The 23,485-nt window shown below is 43.3% G+C and overlaps 1 protein-coding gene across 2 annotated transcripts in view; it reads left to right on the top strand.

The window, feature by feature from the left end:
• Window positions 1-23,485, top strand: part of CNNM2 (cyclin and CBS domain divalent metal cation transport mediator 2) — a 157,198-nt gene that overhangs the window by 127,053 nt on the left and 6,660 nt on the right. The window contains exons 3-7 of one of the 2 annotated variants that reach the window (XM_014852144.3): window positions 2,351-2,488; window positions 4,546-4,715; window positions 15,789-15,882; window positions 18,785-18,850; window positions 22,667-22,851. In XM_014852144.3, coding sequence (XP_014707630.1) covers window positions 2,351-2,488; window positions 4,546-4,715; window positions 15,789-15,882; window positions 18,785-18,850; window positions 22,667-22,851 — 653 coding nt within the window. The remainder of the gene's footprint in view (window positions 1-2,350; window positions 2,489-4,545; window positions 4,716-15,788; window positions 15,883-18,784; window positions 18,851-22,666; window positions 22,852-23,485) is intronic. The other variant, XM_014852152.3, reaches the window with a different exon arrangement.

The raw sequence follows: 23,485 nt of genomic DNA, 5'->3' as shown, positions 1-23,485 counted from the left end.
TGGCCCCTCATTCTTGGTTTTTATGTTTATTTTACATGTGGGAGAAGAATTGTTCTTTACTAAAGTTTCATTTTACACAACTAGGTAAATTGTTTTCAGATAAATTTCTTTTTCTACGTAAGGTCATTAATTCAAGTACTTAAAAAGTGAGGGAGATATGTTAAATTGATGGATAGCAACTGCTTAAATTTCCTTGTTCCAGAACTGATGGGCCAGGGTAGAGGCGAGGTTCGTGAGTATAGTTCTGCTGGGGCGGTGGTGGCAACGTAGGGGTATAGCAGGCAGGCCAGGGTGGGGTACACAATAAGAATCTGTTTTTCCCTTTCTCTGCTTCTCTGTCTTCTTTTTGGGGGGATGGGTCGAGGGGGTGGGGAGTATCCACACCTGTTTGCCCGAGGGTAGGCCTGATCCTGGGCTGAGCGTGGAACCTGAATCTTATCTCATTACTGTACACAACTGGATCATTGGACTGTGGAACTTAAACCTTCCTCAGCCTCACTTTCACCAAAGTCAGACTCTGTCAAGAGTTTAAAAATCCCAGAGATGGCTCAAGGCCTGAGACGTTTGGGGCTCTTAATGGTGGGATAGAGAAAGAGTGTCTGGGCTCTGTTTGGCTTTTATTTTATTTATTTATTTTTTTAAACATTAGTTCTTTTAATTTTTATAAATTAATTAATTAATTAAAATTTTTTTTTTTTGAGGAATATTAGCCCTGAGCTAACATCTGCTGCCCATCCTCTTCTTTTTGCTGAGGAAGACTGGCCCTGAGCTAATATCCCCGCCCATCTTCCTCTATTTTATATGTGGGACGCCTGCCACAGCATGGCTTGATAAACGGTGTGTAGGTCCACACCCGGGATCCGAACTGGTGAACCCGGGGCCACTGAAGCAGAGTGCGCGAACTTAACCACTGCTCCCCCAGGCCAGCCCTTCAGTTAACTTTTAAACCTCCATTAGACTGAATTCCTACAGAAGCATTGCCTACCATGACATACTGATATAAAATGCTGAACTCGTGGTTTTGGGTATATTCTTGGTCTAGACTGGAGATCAGGGATGATGACTGCCTTTGCCATTAGAAAGTTATTTTACAATTTTGTGTTGATTTTTACTGTCTTGATTCTCAAAAGAATTTGAGACTGAAGAAAATTATAAGTTATAATTGCCTTCTCCCCAGAACAAGCGTAGTAATCACTCTGTTTTGCCCTAGGCGTGAAATGGTGCTACAGAGACCCATGGTTCTCGGGACTGGGGTCTGCGCTTTAACCTAGTTTTTTTTTTTTTTTTTGATCGTTTCTTTGTCGTGGAAAGAGGAAGGGAGAGAGAATCCTCATCATATCAGTGCAGCAGTCATGGCACAGTCCAAAGTAAGTAACAACAGGCAACCTGATTAAAGGTTTTGCATTAGACACCTCCTCGATCAGGGTTTGCAAACTACGGCACCCGAGTGCCTGCCGCCGCCGCTTTTTGTATGGCCCACAAGCTAGGAATGTTTTTCTTTTACATTTTTTAATTGTTGGGGAAAAAATCAAAGGGATAGTTATTTTGTGACAAACAAAAATGATACAAAATTCAAACTGCACGTGCAGAATAAAGCTTTGTTGGAACACTGCCAGCTACTTTGTTTACATCTCACTGCTTTTGCTAAACAGCAGAGTTGAGTAGTTGCCACACAGACCGTGTGGCCTGCAGACCCTGAAATATTTGCCGTCTAGCCTTTTGTGGAGGAACTTTGCTGACCTCTATCACTTTCTTCATATTTGCTTGACCTTGAGGATCTCGCTGTCTGGGGTAGAGCTGAAGCTACCAGATACTATTATTAAAATATTGTTCTATGAAAGCATTCTCGTTTGTTTCTTAAGAAGTTTGTGTGTGTGTTTTCGCTGGGCAGAGGCTAGGAGCCTCTTAAAGGCAGGGGCGTGCTTGCCTGTTCTTTGTAGCACGGAGATTGTGCTTTGCTGCAGTGTGGTGACATTGAGTAGCAGGAGACTGCGCGCTCCAGGCCACGTGCTCGGCTGCTATGTGGTTCTATAGGATCCACGGGGGTTCCGTCCAAGGCTGCCCAATCGTGTACTTTACAAGGGTTCTAACGATCTCAGGGAGCATGTTTATAGTTGCTACTAATCAGGTTGCCTGTTAGCACTTTCTTCGGGTTGTGTCATGGCTGCTGCACTCATTTGACGAGGACTCCCTCTCCCTTCCTCTTTCCATGCGGTGTCTGCACACAGACTGCCCACAATCTGGAGAGAGAGTCTAGCCTTGCCAATAGATTTTTCATTTTCATTCAAAAAGAGCCCCGATCTAATGGAATGCATTTCCTTCCTTTTTTCTTTTCTCGTTCTTCCCTCAGCTGATAACAGAACGAAAAAGAAAGTGGCCCATCGTGAAAGAAAGCAAGATTTTTCTGCCTTTAAGCAGACAGACAGCGAGATGAAGGTTAAAATATCACCACAGCTTCTCTTGGCCATGCACCGTTTCCTAGCAACAGGCAAGTGCAGCTTATCACCGTTTGAAATCTCTACCAACCCTGGAGCGTGTTTCTCACCCACCGCTGACTGGGGCGGGCGGGGGTGGAGGCTGGGAAATGGGGTGATAAGTAATGCCACTTTTGTGTTTTGTTTTTTGTGTTTTTTTTTTGTTTTGTTTGTTTTGTTTTGTTTTTTTCTTTTTAAATTCTCTCCTCTCCTGTGTTCAGTGTCGGCATGAACCCTCTGAGACATTTACCAGGGGTGGACCAGTAACTTAAAATTGGTCTGAAAGGTAAGGATGAATGTTAGTGCCACACTGCATGTGAACAGTAGGCCAGGTCATCTGCTTCCAGCTCAGGCCAGGGGCGAGCCAGCTGGTGGAGTAGGCTGACAGTGTGAACCAGATGCCACCTCATTGCGTGGTAGACAGCTGAGTAATTCTCTCTTCAGCTTGCCTTGGACGAACAGTTGGACATCAGTGGTAACACAGGTGCTATGATTTGCAAAGAAGAAAAATACATTTTCAAAATTAAATCTATCTTTTGTGGTTTTAACAAAATCAGAAATTCTAAGAACTTTGACATGGATTTCTTGATGGCCTCTTCAAATCAGATTGTTAACTCGGGCCCATTCGAGGAGGCAAGTGTTCACATTATTAAAACCACCAACCCGGCCGGCACTGACTGCTCCAGAGAGCTCAAGGTTGAATGGACTTAGGAGACGGACTGCTCCTTCTCACATCCCCACATGGCTCTCTAGGTGAAGGGTGAGCTCTGCTGGCCGGGGGACGTGTGAGAAAATCCGAAAGTACCCAGTGGCCTGTAGAAGACGTCTGTGTCCAAGAAGGGCAGCCAGTGCCTTTCAGCTGCATGCAGTGTACTCAATATTTTGAAAAGAAGGCTAACAGCAGCCCTGTGATGGAATGTTATGCATTCTTTAAGATCATGTTTTCAGATATATGGAAATGCTCACAATATAATATTTCTGACATGGGAAAAGACTCATAATTTAATATAAAGTGAGAAAAAACAGGGTATATAACTGTGTGTCCAGTAAGATTATAGTTGTTTTTGTGTGTACACACATGTATACACAGGCACACTTGCCCAGGCAAGGTACTGGAAAGAAATGCTCACCAGTTACTCAGAATGGTTATGAGTGGTTGGTTTATAGGTAATTTTAATTTTCCTCTTTATCTTTTTCTGTATTTTCCAAAATTTCTGCAATGTATTATCTTATTTTGTTATAACAAAAAAGTCACAGAAGCTAATACAGAATTTATAATTTTCATATATAACATAATTTAAAAAATTTTTAAATCTATAAATAATATCTTTAACTTATTATTCTTTTTCTAATTCTGATAATAGTCTTCATCATTTAAGAACCACAATTTAAAACGCAATGTTATCCTAATCTGCCTCTGAGATGCCATGAAGTCCAGTGTCTGTATAGCACCCTTCAATCAGTAATTTTGGGTTTTGTTATTTTAAATAAAATCGATATCTTTATAAATACAGATCAACATTACTTTTTTTTTGATTGGCAAGTTGGAGTGCATGTTGATGTGTGCACGTGCCTTGTTTTTATTCCGAATCTCTGCCATCCTTGTTCCCAGACTTTCGCAGGTAGTTGAGTGGGAGAGTGAGGTGTGGGGCACCGCGTCTGTGCACCTGGTACTAACACACACCTAGATGCTTCCTGACCTTCGCTTCTTCCTCTGGCTGTTGTGGGACAGCCAGACTATTGTGGCCTGCTGAAGGGCGTCCTGGCAGTCAAGGAGCCTGCTTCTGGTTGATTTTCCTTTGTTATCAGTCAGAAAATTAGAGTATTTTTATGAGAACTGAAACAAATGACAGGTGGAAAAGGAAAAATTTAAAGGAAACAAATATGAGAATTCAGCATTTTCTAATTTTTCCCAGGTAATCCGCCCCCAGTGGATCACCAAACGGAAGTCTCGTTATCCACATTGTATCACTTTGACTCCAAGTATTCTTGTTATCTAAACACCTTAATCACTAGTGTAATTTTTTCCATCCATTTGAAGTGTAATATCAAGTTGTGTTTATATCTATAGAAGTAGAAGCATTTAGCCCATCCCAGATGTCAGAGAAGATCCTTCTAAGGCTGCTAAAGCACCCCAATGTCATCCAGGAACTGAAGTATGATGAGAAGAACAAGAAAGCCCCAGAATACTACCTCTACCAGCGAAACAAACCTGTAGACTACTTCGTTCTCATTTTGCAGGTCAGAAGAATTATTCAATAGTTGTTTGATCTCATTGATCCCCATCCTTCCGGTTCTGAGGAGAGCTGGTGTAGGCGAATGTGTGTCGAGGTTTGCAGACTTAACTTCCGGGGTAGCTTTATACGCGGGAGAATTTCATCCCCCTGTTTTCATGTCTGTAAAATAATTCCAGTATAAAGCAATGTCATTAGTTACTTTAATTTCCGCTACCGAAGGGCACTTTAGTGATTGCTGAGGCACTGAGTCAAATGAAGAATGGTGAATTCCATTGTTAGTATTTTTCCTCGAAGAGTTTGGGGAATGACCTGTAGATGTCCATATCTTGGCTGGGCATTTGAAATTTGAGTGTCTTGACTCCCTTGGGTCTTCTTTTCATCACCTTTTCTTTTTGTACCCCTCATTAGGACTTGGTCTTATACAGCTTCCTAGAGATATCTTACTATCTCTTCCCTTCACACCATCAAAATAATCCATTTATTGTTTTCTTTTTGTATTCCTTTACTAACCAGACTCTATTTTGCAGAGGAACTGATGTGATAACCACAGCCTCTCCTGGCAATAGGAATTGAATTCCTTCTCAGTATAACATCATCCAATGTATAAGGTTGGAAGGTCAATCCATTCCGGACCCCTTTGAGGGGCCTTGGTGCTTGAGTTGACGGGAGGCCCGTGTTGTGTCAGAGTTCCACTTAGAAGAGCACTGTCCTTGGCTTGGAGATCAAGATGAACATTCCAATGAATAAAGTGCTAGTTTTATTGACGTCTTGTACCTCTTTATTGAAGAACTACTTTGATAGGAAATCTGAGTTCATTTCAATTCAAGAATACTAGCCCCTTAAGCGTTCTCATCTTTCTTGGTTGCTTCCTAGATATGAATTGGAGGTATCATTATAAGAAAGAGTATAATTAGTACTTCATACACCCTATAATTTACATGAGTCCAGTAAGGTTCCAATTATCTAAATGAATTAAGAAATTTCTTTTTATTTGAAAGTAATTCTTAACGGATGTCTAGATGTCAGAAACTCTGGAAAATGTTGTGTTCAGGCCCCGCGTTTGGACACTATTGTGGCGTCTGGAAGCAGAAGTGAGGAGCTGTGGAAAAATCCATGGATTAACCTGTTACATGCTGCTTTCATACAGTTGTTCCTGGAAACTTCTGTTGGCAGGTTCCTAATTCAGTATCCTGATTCTTCTAATCTTAGCCTCATTCAACCCCGAATTGTGTTTTTCTCTTTCTGTGGAGATAGACAAGCTTGAATCTTGGAAGGGTTTTATTTACTGCCCTGAGAGCATAAAACATTCATGTTCCTCATAAAAGCTAGATGTGAATATTCCTTAACCCTAGAGAAACTTTGAATTACATTAACGATGGTTATTTAAAAGAACTTTGAGGATTGACATCATGAATTTCAGTAGTAATATTAGAAACTATGTGGCTTTTGTCACTTTTTTATGTAGCATTTATAAAGTTGTGATTCAGTAATCCTCTATTGGTATATAAGAAAGCTATTTCTGGGTCCGGCCCCGTGGCCTAGTGGTTAAGTTCGGCATGATCCACTTCGGTGGCCTGGGTTCAGTTCCTGGGCACGGACCTCCACCATTTGTTGGCAGCCAGGCTGTGGCGGTGACCCACATACAAAATAGAGGAAGATTGGCAACAGATGTTAGCTCAGGGTGAATCTTCCTTAGCAAAAACAAACCAAAAAAAAGAGAGCCATTTCTGGCTGGTGTACCTAAAAATAGATATTATGAAAGAGGCACTTGATAATCCCTATCCATTTACAAGTCTTTAAAATAGAGATTTTCGATAAGGCATTTGTGTATGTGTACTTGTATTTGAATACCTATGTCATGTTAATATTTATATAAATGTGACAAGTTTTCTGAGTTGTTGAACTGATGATGTCATGGGGGTTTTATAAATAGTGTACATGCTGGATTAAAAGGACTTTATGGAGGTGTTTAAACTAGAGAGTTTGGTGAAAATCATGTTGTTGCAGGCCAGCCAGTTACCTGAGGTACCCAGAGTATAAAGAATGAAGTACCATAAAACCTTGTCAACCCAGTGTAGCTATCAACACTGACAAAGCATATTCCACTCTAAAATGTCGCTAATCCAATATTGGAAATTCACGCCAGGTTATTGAGCTTGTTCCACTGCATTTCCAGAGCATTAAATCAGAAGAAAGCAGCAAGATCTGCCTTCCGTTCCTGGCCCCAGTGCCCAGGGGCCGCCCTCCTCTGCAGACGCCAGGGAAAGCTCTTTTGCTAAGTTGTTGGTGTTTGCAGTATAGTTAGAAATAGAAATACATCATTTTGAGTTTAAACCAGAGATGAATAAAGTTTAATTTATTCAAATCATCCTGTAAGTAAGGTTAATTAAAGGAGTGTTCTTCAAGTTACTAGGCACGCGCCTCCCAGTACATATGTATCAAAAGACTACAACTTAAGGTGGTATCTGAAAAAGTAGCTTTTTAAACTAAAATGTGCTGAGGGATCAATATGCTCAGTGATACAAGCACAATAAATAGTGAAAGAAATCTTCATTGGCTCTACATGCCTTAAATAACTCAATAAAATACATAAAAGTAGAAATAGTTAGGAATGTAATTTTGGTGGAAATTTTCCCCACTATCGTAAAAGAACAAGCATACCCAAAAAGGTTAGAGTTTTAAATTGCATAATGAACAAAATTAACAGAAACTTGGAGAAAATGAAATATAAAGCCAGGGAAATACACTTTGTAAAATGTTTTATGTGACTCTTTCATAAAAATTGATCCTTTATTATGTCACATGTAAATTCTGGTAAATTTAGAAAGATGGAAATTTCATAAAACCACTTGCATAGACCGTAATGAAATAAAGTTAGACATAAAAATGTGTAATTGAGAACTCCTAAACCATTTAAAAATTGTGATCACTTCTCTTACAAAGGTTTGTATGTAAGGTGAAGCACAGAGTGTACAGCACGCTCTCATTTGTATAAAGGAAAAAGCTGTTTTTTCTCACACACATGCACGTGTATATGAAGGATCTCTGCAAAGTTATTCAAGGAACTGGGGACAGTGGCTGCCTCTAAGGAGGACACTTGGAGGACTGCGGAGAGGGTGGAAGGGAGACTTATTTCTCCCTCTGAATTTGAATTTCTTACTATATGCATGTACTACCTATTTAAATGAATAATCGTTAAAAATATTATTAGTGGCAAACTAAAAACCCTAAATAGCAACTAAATTAGGAAGAAAATGTATAGACTATCATAGAAGACTATTGTTAAATATTGTAAGCATTGTATATGGAGTATGTCAAAGTTTTAAGAAATTGCATTCATCTACGTACTTAAACAAGAAAAAAAATCTATAATTATCTAGAAAAAGAGCAAAGCAGCCAACTATAAAGAAGAACAAATTACATAATAAAGATTGTCATGAAATTTTTATTTAGTTATTTATTTTTGGTGAGGAAGATTGGCCCTGAGCTAACATCTGTGCCGCCGCCTTCTATTTTGTATGTGGGATACAGCCACAGCATGGCTTGGTGAGCGGTGTGTAGGTCTGCGCCCAGGATCCGAACCAGCGAACCCTGGGCCACTGAAGCGGAGCATGTAAACTCAACCATTACACCACTGGGCCAGCCCCATATGAAAATAAATTTTAAAATAAAAAAGACTTACAACCCATAAATAAAATCAATATTTGGTTCTTTTAAAAGATTAGCTAAATCAGTATTCAATTGGCGTAATTAATGTGGTAAAAGAGAAAAAAAACGAGAAGTGCTCCCCTCCCTTTACAAAAGCACCTAGAATCAAAGGAATTACTTGAAAAAAATTGGAACTTTAAAGAACTCAATTTCTATATTACACAAATGGAACAGGATGGTATGGTAGTCAAATGCATTCTTTAAGACTAATAGGCTTAATCTAAAGTCTGATAATATTTTGGGTCAGTCTCCCTTGTCAACATCGATGGAGAATTCCTGAATAAAAAGGTAGCAGATAGACAATAACACCCTCAAAGACTTAGTCACTGAGTCTGAGACTGAATTAGGTTTATTTTAGGAATGCAGGGTTGGTTTAATATAAGGACAACAAAACCAAAATATGCCACTTTAATTACGAAAGCGGTAAAGAAAAATATCCTTATGCTCATATCGATGGATATCAGAAAGGCAACTGACAAAATTAAGCATCCATTCTTGATTTTAGAAAACAAACAATATCTTTGTAAAAACCCACAATGAAGAGTGAATCAAAAGGAGAAAGTGGTGTAAAACCGATCAGATCCTGAAGCTGGCAGCCTCCTTTTGGGAATACGTACATACGATCCTTCCTATTTGTGCATCTAAAGAAATCATCGTGTTATAAAGCTATTTATGCAAATATATTTATAGCAAATCTGTTGATTATGAAATAGTAAAAACAGTCCATATGTCTAAGCTAATCAAATTGAGATGATCCTATGAGGAATTATTATATACTATAAAAGAACTGGAAAGCATATCCAAAAATATGTCAAGTAAAAAAGATAGTGTGTGCACAGTAATTATGGCTATTATAAACCATTTTGCTAATAAAAATAGAGTAATAGATCACTGTGTAGTTTATTCAGTTGGTGTTTACTAGTGAAGGATTTGTTGCTCCTGTGGGGAGTAAAATGTCTAAATAAGCAAATAAAAAATAGTAGGATTGCTCTTCCACAGCACATAAGCAGATTACAATTTTAGTAAATATAAAGAATAATAAGAAAAAAAAGGAATGGCTTTTTTTTTTCTTTGCCAATTATAATCAATAGAAAGGAACACATGTTTTTTCTGGTGTTAATTTTTCTTGTAGATTTCATGCCTCACCTTTTTTGTTGTTAACTGCCCCAGCCACTCTTTTCTTTAGGACTTCTGACCTCGGTTTGAAAGGGATTTTTCCCTATGGAGGTGAGCTATCTGTTCTTTTGTGGAGGTGGCAGTCCTAAAACTTACACAGCCCTTGACAACCCTGAATACCATTTCACCTGCTAATTAAGCGAGGAATCTAAACCTTCTCTACCAAACCTTCTCATGGATTTTTGAGTTGCAGGGTCTGTGTGTCCAGTGAAGAAAGGATCCTCCATCTTAAGTCAAGAACAGATAACACACCCATTTTAAAGAAAAAAGACTACTTGGACACCCAGTGTTGACCCTGTTTTTTAATGTTACTTAAATATGTATCAATATAAAACTAGGCATAAGCTCCTTTTGCTTAGAACTCTTATAGACAGCTGTAAACCAAAACAAATGTGCAATTGACATTAAATTCTAAATGTGTAAATGACATTGTTTGGCTGATGGCAGAGCCGCTGGTCCCAGCACTGTGGCAGGGAGTTCTGGCGCCTTCAGCTCACCTGGGACTCCGAGTGCCCAGCGATGACTGAGCCCTCTGGCCTCTGCTCAGTTTCAGCTGCTTTCAATGTTTGTACAGCACGTTGAGCTGTTATTTGGCTCCCACTGACTGTGACTGAATTATTTATATGTCTGGTCCTCCTCTGTTCTTTTCTCTCTAGCTCACTGCTTCTCCCACTTGAATGTGCATAGGAATCATTTGGGAATCTTGTTAAAATGCAGACTATGATTCAGTAGGTCTGGGGTGGTGTCTGAGGTGCTGCGTTTCTAACAAGCTCCCAGGATTGAGTAGCAGGGCTTACCATGGCGATTCAAGTAGCAACTTCTTGGCCATGTGGCGGCGGACACAAGGCAAATGCTGGCACTGACATCTGGTGGCAGTACTTGGTTAGAAGGTGGTCAACCAGATGGTCCAAAATATGTGTAAATTAGTTTTTGACCCCATCAAAAAATTTTTGAAAATCTTAACATTTGTGAAACAAACTTGCAGTGTCCCAAGACTACATTTGCAGACTCCAGACTGAAAAATATTGCTAGAGAATGTTTGAGTGCCAGAGTCCCCCGAGGTGGTAAACAGACATCTTTGGGTCACGCTTCGCCTCTTACTGGGCCTGCTGGGCAGTGCTGGTGAACACAAGCTGGCATTCGCACCCCTGGCATTTAATTACCTCCTTTCGGGTGTCAAGCCCTACTGCATACTTTGTGATGGTGATTTAAAAAAACAAAAACAAACACAAAAACTCAGCTCAGGAGTGAGCAGGAGACCCAGCAGATGCTCGGAGTGCGTTACCTGAGGAAGTTGCCATGAGTCCAGGGCATCCGTTGATGACTCGGTGTGGTTTGCACTGACTTGGATAGCATAGGCTTCCACCTTGAGGCCAGCTGCAGCGCGAGACTGGTTAGTGCTTTGTGGACGCTTAGAAACTTTGAGAAGAATTATCCAATACCTTCTTCCAGTGACCTTCTTCTTCTGTGATGGTAACTTTACTCGGGAAGCCAACTTCGCTCGGAACACTGAGGCCTTCTTCTGTGGTCAGTGTACCAACAGGAAGGCCCAGCCCGCTTTGGGAGTCCGTGACGTCCTGTCCCGATTTTCTTGGTGACATGCTAGAGTAGAGTAAATTTACAAATGTCGCAAAAGTAAAGTTGATATGTAGCACCTTCCTTATATGGAAAAAGCCGTCATCTAAGAAGACACCTGATTGATTTTGAGCCAGGCAAGCCCTTTCTTCATGGGGATGGCCCTAATTTTGTATACTGGTAGGTTTATTTGAAAATGGTCACTTTTGGAGCCATTGACACACACAAATGAATAACAGTTGTGTTTCCTGGCTGTTGCTAAAACTTGCCTGCCGGCGAAGCTTCACTCCCAGGGAGAAGGATGCGGGAGGGGCAGCTTGACCTGCTGGAATTGTAGAATCGTAGGGTGTTAGATGAGAAGAACCACGGGGATCCTTTTCTAGTACTGTCGCAGCTTTATAAATGAGGTAAAATCAGTGTAGCGCAGTGCTTCTGAGTGCTGATACTTGACAACGTTTTCACCCGTTTGAGGCAAAATGAGAAAAAGACAGTTGCAGTGAGTTTTTTGTAAAAAACTATGTATTCAGTTTAAAGACCTGTCTGTTGTTCGGATATTACATATTATCCATATTTTGGGGCTTAAAATGTCTGGTCTTTCCTGAAAGGCTAACAGTAGATAGCTGTGTTTTTAAGAAACATATTTATTTTATGAAATAAAAACTTGGCAACCCTCTTTCTGTCCCCAGGATTGAGGATGGAGATGCGTTTCACTAGTTCTTGGAATCCAAGCATCTAGGAACCCCCGACCTAGCCTGTCTGCCTCATAGCCTCATGAGGCAGAATCCGGAAGGAAGATAGCTGCTCCTCCCCTGCCGGGGGCCTTGTCCAGAGGAGAGATCAGCCGAAGTGGCCGCGGTCTGGAGCTCTGAATCTTTGTGCAGCTGTCCTTGTTCACAGACTCACAGCCGCTGTGACTTTGGGGGAGTCTCTTGACAGGCCAGGGTGCACAGAGGCTCCAGAGCCAGCACCGTTGTTCACAAACAGAGCCTTAAAGCAGTGATTCCCAGACTTGGCTGCCTGCTAGAGTCACCTGGAGAACTTTTTAAAATCCTAATGCCCAGGTTGCACCCCATACCAGCTAAATCAGAATGCCTGGGAGCGAGAGCCGGACATCAGTACTTTTTTTAAAATCCCCAGGTGTTTCCAGTGCACAGCAGAGGCTGGGAACCTCTGCCTTTGAGTTGACTAGGCCGAGGTTTCCGAACATGAGTCATGAGTACTGCCCAGGAGCAGTCCTGTCCTAGAGGTAGACCGATGTTATTCACAGCCTTGGTTTGGGACTGACGGTTGCCCTGCTGGTACTGACAGTTGATCACAAAAGAACTGTGAACTGACACCTATTTGCAGGGACATAGAACACAAATGGCTCTGTAACTTGTGAAGCAAATGATCCAGGTCAACTGGAGATCCATAGAGATGAAAGTTATTAAGAGTCTCTGTTGCATTTGATTCCTCTTCAGATTTTCTGCGTAGAAGTTCAAGTTACAAGATAGTCCTGTGGCCACTTTTGAGCTTACAGCTACAGAGACAGACATTTTCAAATAGTATATACGCACATATTAACTATCTGATACAAAATCAAGCATTAGTCAAGGAAGAAATGGATAAGTGACTGAGAAGATATTCACCGTCAGGCACTCTCTCGCTTTTTTTTTTTGAAGATTTTATTTTTCCTTCTTCTTCCAAAATCCCCCCAGTACATAGTTGTATATTTTAGTTGTGTGTCCTTCTAGTTGTGGCATGTGGGACGCCACTTCAGTATGGCCCGATGGGTGGTGCTAGGTCCGTGCCCAGGATCCGAACCAGCAAAACCCTGGACCGCCGAATCGGAGCACGGGAACTTAACCACTTGACCACAGGGCCAGCCCAGGCACTCTCATTCTTATTGCTCACCATCTCTGAATATTGTGTGCCTACCCATCATCCTCTTCCCTCCTCTCCCAAGGGAAGAGAGGCCTCCTCTGAGGCCTCCGCTGCCCTGTATCCATTCTCTCCTGCCAGCTTTTGGCTGTGGCTCCCTCAGTTACCACCTCTTCCACATTGACTTTCCTGCCTCAGAGCTTTCATGTGTGCCCCAGATTCCTGATCCGAGTCAGCCTTCATCTGACCCCAAGGCTGCCCTCCTCACCCTGATGCCGGTTCTCTGCTTGTAGACCTGATGCCTGCGCTTTCTCCTGCCTGTTCCGCCTTCCCCTCCAATTTCTTCAGGAAAATACTCCTGAAGGCCACCAGTGACTCCCTCCTCAGTGACGATGCTCTCTGACCATCCCTCTGTTCGTGAGGTTCTCCCCTCCCTGGCTTCTCTGCTGACACAGTGCTCTGGTTCTTCTGCTCCCGTCTCTTTCTTCCTTCGGCCCCACGCTGGTCTCTGTCTTCCCTCCACTCTCCATCGCGGGCGGCAGTTCGGTCCTTTTCTCTTTCCACTGACTCTCTCATCCGCTCACAGATCTCCATCTCCAGTTCTGACCTTTCTCTTGACCTTCATTCTTCCATTTCAGCCTTTTTGATGGACTCTTCAAAAGGCCTTGTTCTTAAAGGAAGTTTGTCCTCTCCTTCCAGCCCCTTCCCAACTTTTCCGTCTCCATAGCTGGTGTCTCTGTCCTTCGGGTCACTCACAGCAAACTTTTGTTGTGATTATTGACTCCGCTTCTCTCCCTTACACTTCTTTCTCCCTCATTATTTCACCAACTTATGATGATTCCTTATCCATAGCTTCTCTCCTAGCAATCTTTGTCCAATCCTTTGGTTACGACCCTAGAGTGAGTCTAGACCTTATCTTTCTGAAACCGTGATCTTCAGCTCAAGAACCTGACCTCGTTGGCCTGTTGTCGTTCAAGGAGCTCCGTGGTCTAACCTGCTCGCCACACTGCTTTTCCAAACCCGCCTCCCGCTTCTTCCCTGTGCAAACCCGTGAGCCTGCAGTCTGCTGCCACCCACCTCAGACCCTCCTTCACACCGTCCCCTTCTCTTGGCTCAGTCAAATGCTTCTCCTCCTCAGATTTTCCTTCCTGTGTAAAATTTGTCTTTACACAAGAACAGGAAGTATTTTCCTCTGAGTTCTCTACATTCTTATTGTCCTTTTCGTCACGTAGATCTTTTGCGTCCTGCCTTGTATCTTTGATTGTCATGTGCTCTCCCCTACCTGCTGGACTGTGCTCCTGGAGGTTAAGGACAGTCTTCTCACAAGGCTGCACAGCATCCACACCCATGTGGGACCCTGCATTCCCGGGGTTGTCAGAACCTGTTTGTTTGCAGGTTGATCTTATATCATGGGTGGAGTTTTTAGTTCCTTTCATATAGCAGGAGAATTGGTTGGGGTTTGGTAAAACCAATATTTCCATTGAGTGAAGGAAAACCTAAAAGACAACAGTTAGTTTTCTGAAGAAGTGATTTGAGAAAAGTCTTCCATAATTGGGAATTTCGTATAGAATGATATAGGGAGTGATCAAAATAATAGAGTTTGCATTAGTGGGTGGCATAGTGTAGCATATTCGTTAAGAGCGTGTTCTTGGGTTACTTGCTCTTTCTGTGCCCTACTCTCCTGATTTATAGGAGGTGGATAGTTGTGTGCGCTTCGTAGAGTTGTGAGCATTAAGTGAATTAATAAAGCGCTGTGAATTGTCAGCACAGTTCCTCTTCAATAAATGGTAGCTTAATTTTTGTTTACCCACTGTAAAGGATGTACCTCAAGGTAACGTCTCCCTGGAGAGGCGGTTACAGGTAGTATGAACAAGAGCCCTTCTGACTCTTGGTTTGGAAATCCAGAAGTGCAACTCACTTAGCAGAGTTTTTCAATAGCCCAGAAAATGCATATTGAGCACCTACCATGAAGGGATTGTGGTGGATTCGAAGTGTATAGGGCTGGATAAGGCATAGTTAGTCTGTCCCAGGGGAACTGATAAAAGAATGAAGGAGAAATTGTGTACAAGTCAGAAAAAGGGAAGAAAAGGGAAAGCCTTAGAGGGATTTTGTCCTGATGGGAGGAAACTTTCTCAAGGTGCTTTTCCAAGACAGTGAGGAGAAAGTCCCATTGTTGCAGTGCCTGTGGGGGGTCTGGACACCCGGGGATTGACCTGCAAGGTGTCTGCCCCATTGGTCAGGACACTGTGCTAGTGAGACAAGAGTGCGTTCTGTCCCTGGGAACCAGCTCAGTCCTCTCTGGTCCATGGCCACAGACCATGTTGACCTTTGACTCTGCTCCAGCTCGGGCTCCCGCGGGGCAGCTTGTGTGACCTTCCCTGGGCGTCTTCTCAGTGTTTGCCCCACTGAGGGAGCTAGAGCACCGTCTTTTTACTACTCGGAGGACTTTTGATTATTACTGGGAAGAATCCATGAACTAAAGATGTTGGGAAAATATTAAGTGAGCTCACAGAAATTAAACATCACCCTTTTACTGTCATCTCTGTGTCTCCAGCCAAATCCAGTTTTCGTATCTAAGATGAGTTAACCCTCTCCTCTGTCTCCTGTCTAACTGGGAAAGATTATCTGAGGCTTTCTTTCCTTGGGGTTGTTGGGAAAGGAATTTAGACAAAAAGCTGGGGAAGGACCAAATCTTGCGTAGTGTATGCAAATAGATTCATGTAATTGGACTGAAAATGTTCCCCTTTTCTTTTCACAGGGGAAAGTGGAAGTAGAAGCTGGGAAAGAAGGTATGAAGTTTGAAGCCAGTGCTTTTTCATACTATGGTGTAATGGCCCTGACAGCCTCTCCAGGTGAGTCTCCTTCTCAGCCTCTTAGGGCAGGGCTATGTTTTAGAAACAATGCCCTTCTACTGTCATCTTTCTCTCTGTACCTGCCAGCTAACCCTATTTATTTACTTTTTGGACTTTTTATTGAAGTATATCCTGTATACAAAAAAAAATGCGCAAATCCTAAGTATGTAGCTCCATGAATTTTCACAAACTGAACACTCCTGTGTAAACCAGCACCCAGATCAAGAGACAAAACATCCCCTCCCCATAGCACCACCCCCCGTCCCCTTTTTAGTCACTTCCCCCCAAAAGTAACCACTATCTTGACTTCTAAGCGTAGGCTAGTTTTGCCTATTTTTGAACTTTTATATAAATGGAATTATACGGGATGTGTTAAATCGAGCCTGGCTTCTTTCGCCCAGTGTTGTCCTTGTCATGTCCGTCTGTATTGTTGTGTGTGCTTGTCCTTTGTCTTCTCGTTGCTGTATGGTGTCCCATCATGTGCATATACAGCAATGCACTTATTCTTTTCATTGCTGATGGACACTGGGGTCGTTTCCTGTTTGGGGCTACTATGCGTTGTGCAGCTGTGAACAAACACGCTTGTAAGTGTCTTTTGGTGAATGTGTGTGCGTTTCTCTTGGGTATGTATGTAGGAGTGGAATTGTGGGGCCACATGGCATGGTCTCTTCAGCTTTAGTAGCTACTGCCCAACAGTTCTTCCGGGTGGCTGTTCCTGCCTGTGCTAACGAGGGTTCCATTTGCCCCACATCCACCACTTGATATTGTTGAGTCTTTTAAGTGTTTACTATCTGGAGGTTTTTTAATTTGCATTTTCCTGAGGATGGATGAGGTTGTCAACATATATGCTTATTGCCTATAACCAGCTCGTATCCAGAGAGCTGGCCAGTTGAGTCAGTCAGCTAAGGGTGGGTGTGCTGTGGGGTATTGACGAGGTGCTCTGAGGAAGGTGACAGCGAGTGGTGTCTGTCCTGGGGGGCAAGTGGACACAGACACCTGGCTCGCCTCTGGGGTGGGACTTGAATGGTCCTCTTTGCATCGCTGGCTTTGCAGTGTGCGTGCACATGTGCTGGCCGCCTTACCCAGGCTGGGACAGGGCGAGCAGGTACACGGAGGTGCTGGAGTGCCACCTTGTGGCCAGAACACCAAATGACATGCTGTGCTAGGAAAACTACAAACCTCAAACTTAAAAATAACCCATCCTAAAAGAAAGCTGTCATTTCTGAAAACCAGTCCCAAAAGGGGAGAGAATGGTCCTCGTCTACTGCACCACACAAGGTCTCAGGAGCCCAAGGATGTTACAGTGAGAAAGCCAGGGAAATGTCAAGAGTTCTCTGCCATCTCTAACCCTCCCCTGCCAGATGCACCTTCTTCACTATTCTGGTGCAGCCTTTTGAGGCACATGGGCCAGCGTCCCCATCGTCACTTGCTGACTAACACCCAGGGAGAACCTGGATCTGTCTAACCCCACTTAATTAGTAATTGTCTGCTGTAAACTTGAAGGTGTCTTCTGTTTTCACTGCTAGGGAGGAGACAGGGAGATTCTTAACGAGGCCAAGAAGACCTGGGTCACAGCCTCACTTCCATCATACATGGGTTGCCTGACTTTAAGAAGGGCCCTTGGCTTCCTCATTATTACACGATATTATAAGGTTACCTGGCGTGATTGTCAGAAGAATAGAATATGATGACGCTTACACAAGTGCTTTGTAGCCTTTAAAGCACAAGAGGAAATGTTGGTGTAACAGTTAGGTGTTGAGATGGTGACAATTGTTTGACAACCAACCTCACATTAGCCCTGGGTTAGCAGAGCCAGATTTATAAAGTGGCTTTGAAAAGAAAGCTAGAAGAGTAAGTTGGATGTTTTTATTGATTACTGGTTCTTGAAACCTAAATATTAATCCAGTGCACATTGAACTATGGATTTGCGTAAGAGTAAATCCCATTCGGAAAAGGAATTCAAGAGCCAGCCTTTCATATAAAAAGCCTGTGGGGCTGCAGTGGCCTTACCTAATTTGGAAATGCTAGGAAGGAAAGGAAATTTATTAACAGCATCTTCCTTATTACAAAGCCCAGTAGTTCACTTGATTTGCAATTAGGATTTGAGATTTTGTTATATTCATTGAGAGATGCAATTAGTACAGTAATCTCAAGACAATATTTCTATTAATGTAGGTTGCCTAGAAAATCCTATAGTAATCATTTATCAAGACCTGCTCAGAAAACCTGGCTGCTGCCCAGTAGGACAGTGTCGATGGGATTTTTCAGTCAGGTGGAGCCACAGCTCCCCATCTGAGTGGGCAGTGATGAGGATGACTTTGGTCTGCCATTCCCAGGAAATTCGTGTGTGACGTTCTTTATTTACTTCTCTATTTTGAAATTTCAAAGTATTCCAAAGCAATTGAAAGCATCAGCTCAGAATTACAATCAGACTAATTAAGAAGGTAAATGAATTGAATAACGATGTGCTTGCCGCAGGTAGGGACTCCGTAGGCTGTGCGGTGAGTGAGTATCTGGGTGCTGGCACAGGCCGCTTGGGTCGTGCTCTTGGGGCGGTTGATGAATTGAGCCACCCCTTTTGTGTGGCTTGTCGCGATTTAAGTCCTTAAGGAGAGCATGTTTTGAGCTATAAACCCCAATTGGGTATTAACGGCTTAAGAGATTTCTAGGCTAGTAAAGAAGCACGTGAATGGGATTTCTCCTGATTTCAGCCTCCCTGTGGTCCTCTTCCTGGAAAGCAGTGTGTATTCTCCTTTGTTTACATAATATCATACAGGCTTTTGCATTTCCGGAACCGAATGCTCATATTGGTAGAACGGCTATCCCCTGCCATCCCCGGATTGCAGAGATCTCCTTTCTTGCCTTTTGATATGGTCTCACCCTGTTTTTCTCCATTTTTCAGTTCCTTTGTCCCTGTCTCGTACCTTTGTTGTCAGCAGAACAGAGTTGTTAGCAGCAGGTTCTCCAGGTAATTCTGCATGCTTCCTTTTCGTCATTCTCCTGATTGCCTCCCTTCACCCCACAAAAGCCTGGCTGCCAGGCCTGCTCCCTTTATTTGGTCAAGGCCATTTTCAGTGTTTCTTTGAGCTCTAAAACTCCATGTTTCTATGGCTTAATAGCGAGCTATCCAGGAGAATATCAGCCCACAACAGAGGCGGACGGGTTTGGGAGACTGGAAGGGCATCTTGGAACATGAAAGGATGAAACACGGAAAGGGAGAATGGTTCTGACACAGATCATCAGTGTCCCCTGGTGTCCTCCCCAGGCCCCCGTGCCCTCTGCACTGCTGACCTTGGATTTTCAGGGCAGCAAAGGGGGCTACTTTTGGTTCTTCTCTGACCTCAGCAAAGTCATGGTGTGGAGTTTGCAGAGGCCTCAAGGGCCTCAAATCCTGAGGATGCTCTCCAGAACATAGTCAGCCAAAGGCCCGAAGGACTGTGAACTGTGTCGGTAAATAAGAAAAGAAGCCCATTTGCAGAGGCCCGCACATTCCTGTTTCTTTGGTCCTTTTTCCAGCATCCATGTGAACGGGCTGCGTGTATTTCTGCTCTCTGTCAGGCAGGTGACCCCACTTCTCCTGTGTCCCTCTCTTTGTTTTGAAATTAGTACCGTGCACATTCCTAACCAGCTGCTGGTCGGTGCTCTGCAGGAGAGTTTGGTCATGCCTGGCTGATACTTCCAGCTGCTGAAAAGAAAGGCAAAGGTTTAATCTTTCTTTAATTAAAGTTGCTGGGCTATCCTGTTTGGTAGCACAACTTTTCTGTGTTTTTGTTCCATACAGCTTATATTTTAAAAATCTGACTGATGAAATCTGCGTTTCATAATCCAATCTCAGCAAAACTCTGAAATGCTAATATTTGGTAAAGGAGGCATTCCTTATCTTAGAAAGAAGCTAATGTTCTCTCAAATCTTTGATCTTAAAAAGTTTGGGGTACTTGGGGGTAAGATATTATTCATAGGGCTATTTGAATCAAACCAGCTGGCAGAGTATACATATATACATTCAGACACATATGCACACACATACATATAGATGCACATAAATATGTATTTATGTATATATATGTTTGTGCTTTTTTCTCCCCATTTTATTTGCTGGCATCTGCTATCTATTTAAAATGTCACAGATGCTAAAGTAGAGTGACTTTTGGATGAAGCTCATGGAGATGTCATTTGCATTTTATTTTTTCTATAGAACTTAGAGATTTCTTAGCTCTTCCTGCTCCATGCCAGCCAGTAATAGGAAAATCCATTTTGTGGGCCCAGGCCTTCAGGGATGGCATTACAATAATATGATACCAAATAAATTCCAAATGGTGCCTTGCGATTCCGAGGGAGGAGGCTGCGAATGTTTCTTTATCATATCTTTCTGACATCCTAGCAAAAAGAAAGGATTCCTAGGTAGGATGAATAAAACGAGACAAAAAGTAGAAAGAAAACAATTCTGAGAAGGCAGAGAAGAATTAAAATTGAAGGCTTTTTTCATAATTAGTGTCTTAAAATTCTGACACATAAATTTGGCCACAAAACATGATGTGAGCTGGGGGGTGGCCGCTTAAACTTTATCCTCCCTGGTGTGGTTACTCCTGCGCCTCGCTGCACGGTGATCGTGCTGGGGACCTGTCGAGCTGCAGAAGGCGGGGTCCTGGAGGACAGGGCCCGCTTCCCCAGACTGTGGCCATGACGCTGGGCAGTGGGCTCCTGGCAAGGGAGACGGCCCGTCTCACGAAAACAGATGGTGGTGGGATGAGAGGAAGCTGTCTGCAGGTCTAGATACCGTGGGAGACCAGAGAGTCCAGCTCGGGCAAAAAGAACAGGAGACTCAGAAGTGCTACGTCAGGGCTCAACTCTGCCTGCTAATTAATGCACAGGGTCCGATCCATAAACAAAGTCCTCTGTAAATGTTTTGTTTTTATAACCTTTAAATTTTAACACACTGAAGGAAACACCCTTTCGAAGGCGTCTGTAGAAATGGTGATGGGATTTGGGGCTGAAGCCCGGGGTACAGTGGGATCCCTTGTTTCAAAGAACTGTTGGCTCTGACAGCGGGGTGAAGTTCTCCCCGGGGTGGGAAGGCTTGGTCGTGAGGGTGGGTGTGGTGGAGCGGGCTGGGATGAAGCGAACAGGAAAGAGCGTCATGTTAATAAGGCTCGTTTATTGCGTGCTCCTTGGCTGTCAGAGGCTGTGCTGTATACATAAGCACTGTATACGTTGGTTTTGGATCCTCCTCAGATCCTGTGAGGTAGGTACAATTATTTTCTGCCTTTTATGGAAAGGAATCTGAAGCTTAACAAGGTTGGGTCATCTGATCAGAGTGCTGTTCTGCACAATAGAAAACATCTGATAAATTATTAGTTTGCCTTGTTCTCTTTGAAGATAAGTGGAAGCAACAAGAGGAACTGCTACTCTGAGTTCTGTTTTGCCTAGTGGTGGAAAACCATTGGTTCATGACATAAAAATTGTAGAGAAAAATTTAGGAGAAAGTGAACTCGTCATCTGAGTTTCCTTGAATACTTGCCCTGTTTTGTTCTGGGTGTCATAACTAAAGAGGGACGTTCACTGAATGGAATCTCAGATCGGGGTCAGGATGGGGTGGGGGGGGCAACACATGTGAGGTGAAGAACAGTTGAAGTATGTAGCCTGGAGAAAGAGATGTCAGGAGAACAGAACTATCTTCAGACTTTTGAGGCTATTTCAAGTAGCACAGGAATGAAAGTTACTCAGAGCTGCATAGTGGAGGGGAGACTGTCATTGTAAGTTGAGAAGTAAGAGTTTGTTGGGCGTGATGATAGACTTTCCAATAACTGAAGGTTGGGACCAGCCAAGGGCCAGCTCGTCTGTGGGACTATCTGTCAGGGACACATTGCAAAGAGGACTCAACCATCACGTGGGAGAATTGGTCCCCTCCCATCCTGTGACATTATGCAATTCAGGGCCTGTCCAGTATGGGCACCTGGTTAATATTTGTGCATTCGATTTGATTAGAAAAGCAAATCTGGATTTTTTTTTAAATAAAAAAATATTTTAAATAAAATTTGTTAGAAGCTACAGTGAACTTGCCTTTAAGAGCAGCAACACTTAGACTCACCTGAATTTGCTTGGACTTTGTTGTAATGAAAGAGTACTGTCAGTCTCACTGAGCAATCCCCCAGCACCTGAGAGAACTTACCCAAACCTTTCAAGGGTGTGGTGTCTTCTAGGGTTCTTGAAATCCTGAGACATCCTCAGGCTGCCCGACAGGGGGATTTTTTGGGGATCAGAAACAAAGATAATAGGTTTGGCTGGGGGTATGGTATGAGCAGACAGAACTATTTTGATCCCTTTAAGATGTATACTGATTTATGAACGTTCTCAAGAGTCCTTTGCTTTTGCTTCTGGCAGAATAATGAAGCGCCGCCTTCTCATAGCCCAGTGTGTTGTGTCAAGTAGCTTCTGCGTCCTGGGCCTCGCCTCCCCTGGTCTGTGTGTTTCACAGCGCCTGGCGATGCTCCGGACGCAGGTGTACACCACAGGGTTTTACTGTCGGGGCCTTGGGAAAGGTTGTGTCTGTTCATGTGCACAGGGCCAGCAGCTGACTAAAAGGAACCCGTCACTGACGAGAGGCCAGTGAGAGGGCTGTAGGAGGCCCTGCGTGCTGAGCCGTATGGCTGAGACCTCTGGTACACGTTGATGGAGCTTGTCGATTAATAACTACTTTTTTATTATTTGGAAAATAAAGAGCTGACTTGATTGGTTATATCTACCTCACTTAAAAGGTTGTTGGGCTTTTTTCCTACTTTTCCAGGTGAAAACAAGTCACCTCCTCGCCCATGTGGCTTGAATCACTCAGACTCTCTCAGTCGAAGTGACCGGATTGACGCAATGACACCGACGCTGGGGAGCAGCAATAACCAGCTCAATTCTTCATTCCTCCAAGTCTACGTCCCAGATTACTCAGTGCGAGCCCTTTCTGATCTGCAGTTTGTTAAGGTAAGCGGAGAGAGGGGCTTGGCTGAACCTGGCCGCTAGAGGTCAACTTCCACAGCAAGTCGTTGTTCGGCTCCCCAGCCCCTCCACTGAGCTTTCCCTTGCCATGTGGGGGTGTCCTGCCTCCGGTTCCTGTGCCCAGGACTCAGGCTGGGAAAAACATCGATCTGATTGGCTCTGTGAGATGGGCTGCCAGATCAGATGTCGGCTCTTCAGGGAATGAGAGCTGCAGATGGTGAGAAAAAGAGTAGATCTATTTCAGCGAGTTTTCATGAGCTCACGGTGCTAGTGACTCTGGCCCCGTCACGGCTGAGGTCGGAGACTCAGAACACTCGCCCAGATGGGGTGGGAACAACCTTCACTTATTTCCCACCCTGGAGACAGGGTTCTTTTCTTAGTCTGAAGTAAAGGCATGTTTTGGAGAATGAACCAGCTTTAGCTGATGGAAGCCTATCTCCAATTTCTAGTCTCTGTGAAATTTTGAGACAAAATTTGGAAATGGCTTATATCACTAAAAACTGACTTGTTCGCCAGAGTCATCTTGAACTTTAAAAAGTGGCTCAGTTTGAACTCAAGGTTTTTCTGCTAGAGAGACTCCTAGGGGCCTTTCAAAGGATTTAATGTGTAATATGATGTC

The sequence above is a fragment of the Equus asinus genome, chromosome 2, assembly GCF_041296235.1.
Source record: "Equus asinus isolate D_3611 breed Donkey chromosome 2, EquAss-T2T_v2, whole genome shotgun sequence".
NCBI lineage: Eukaryota > Metazoa > Chordata > Mammalia > Perissodactyla > Equidae > Equus > Equus asinus.
This window is presented reverse-complemented; position numbering and strand designations above follow the sequence as displayed.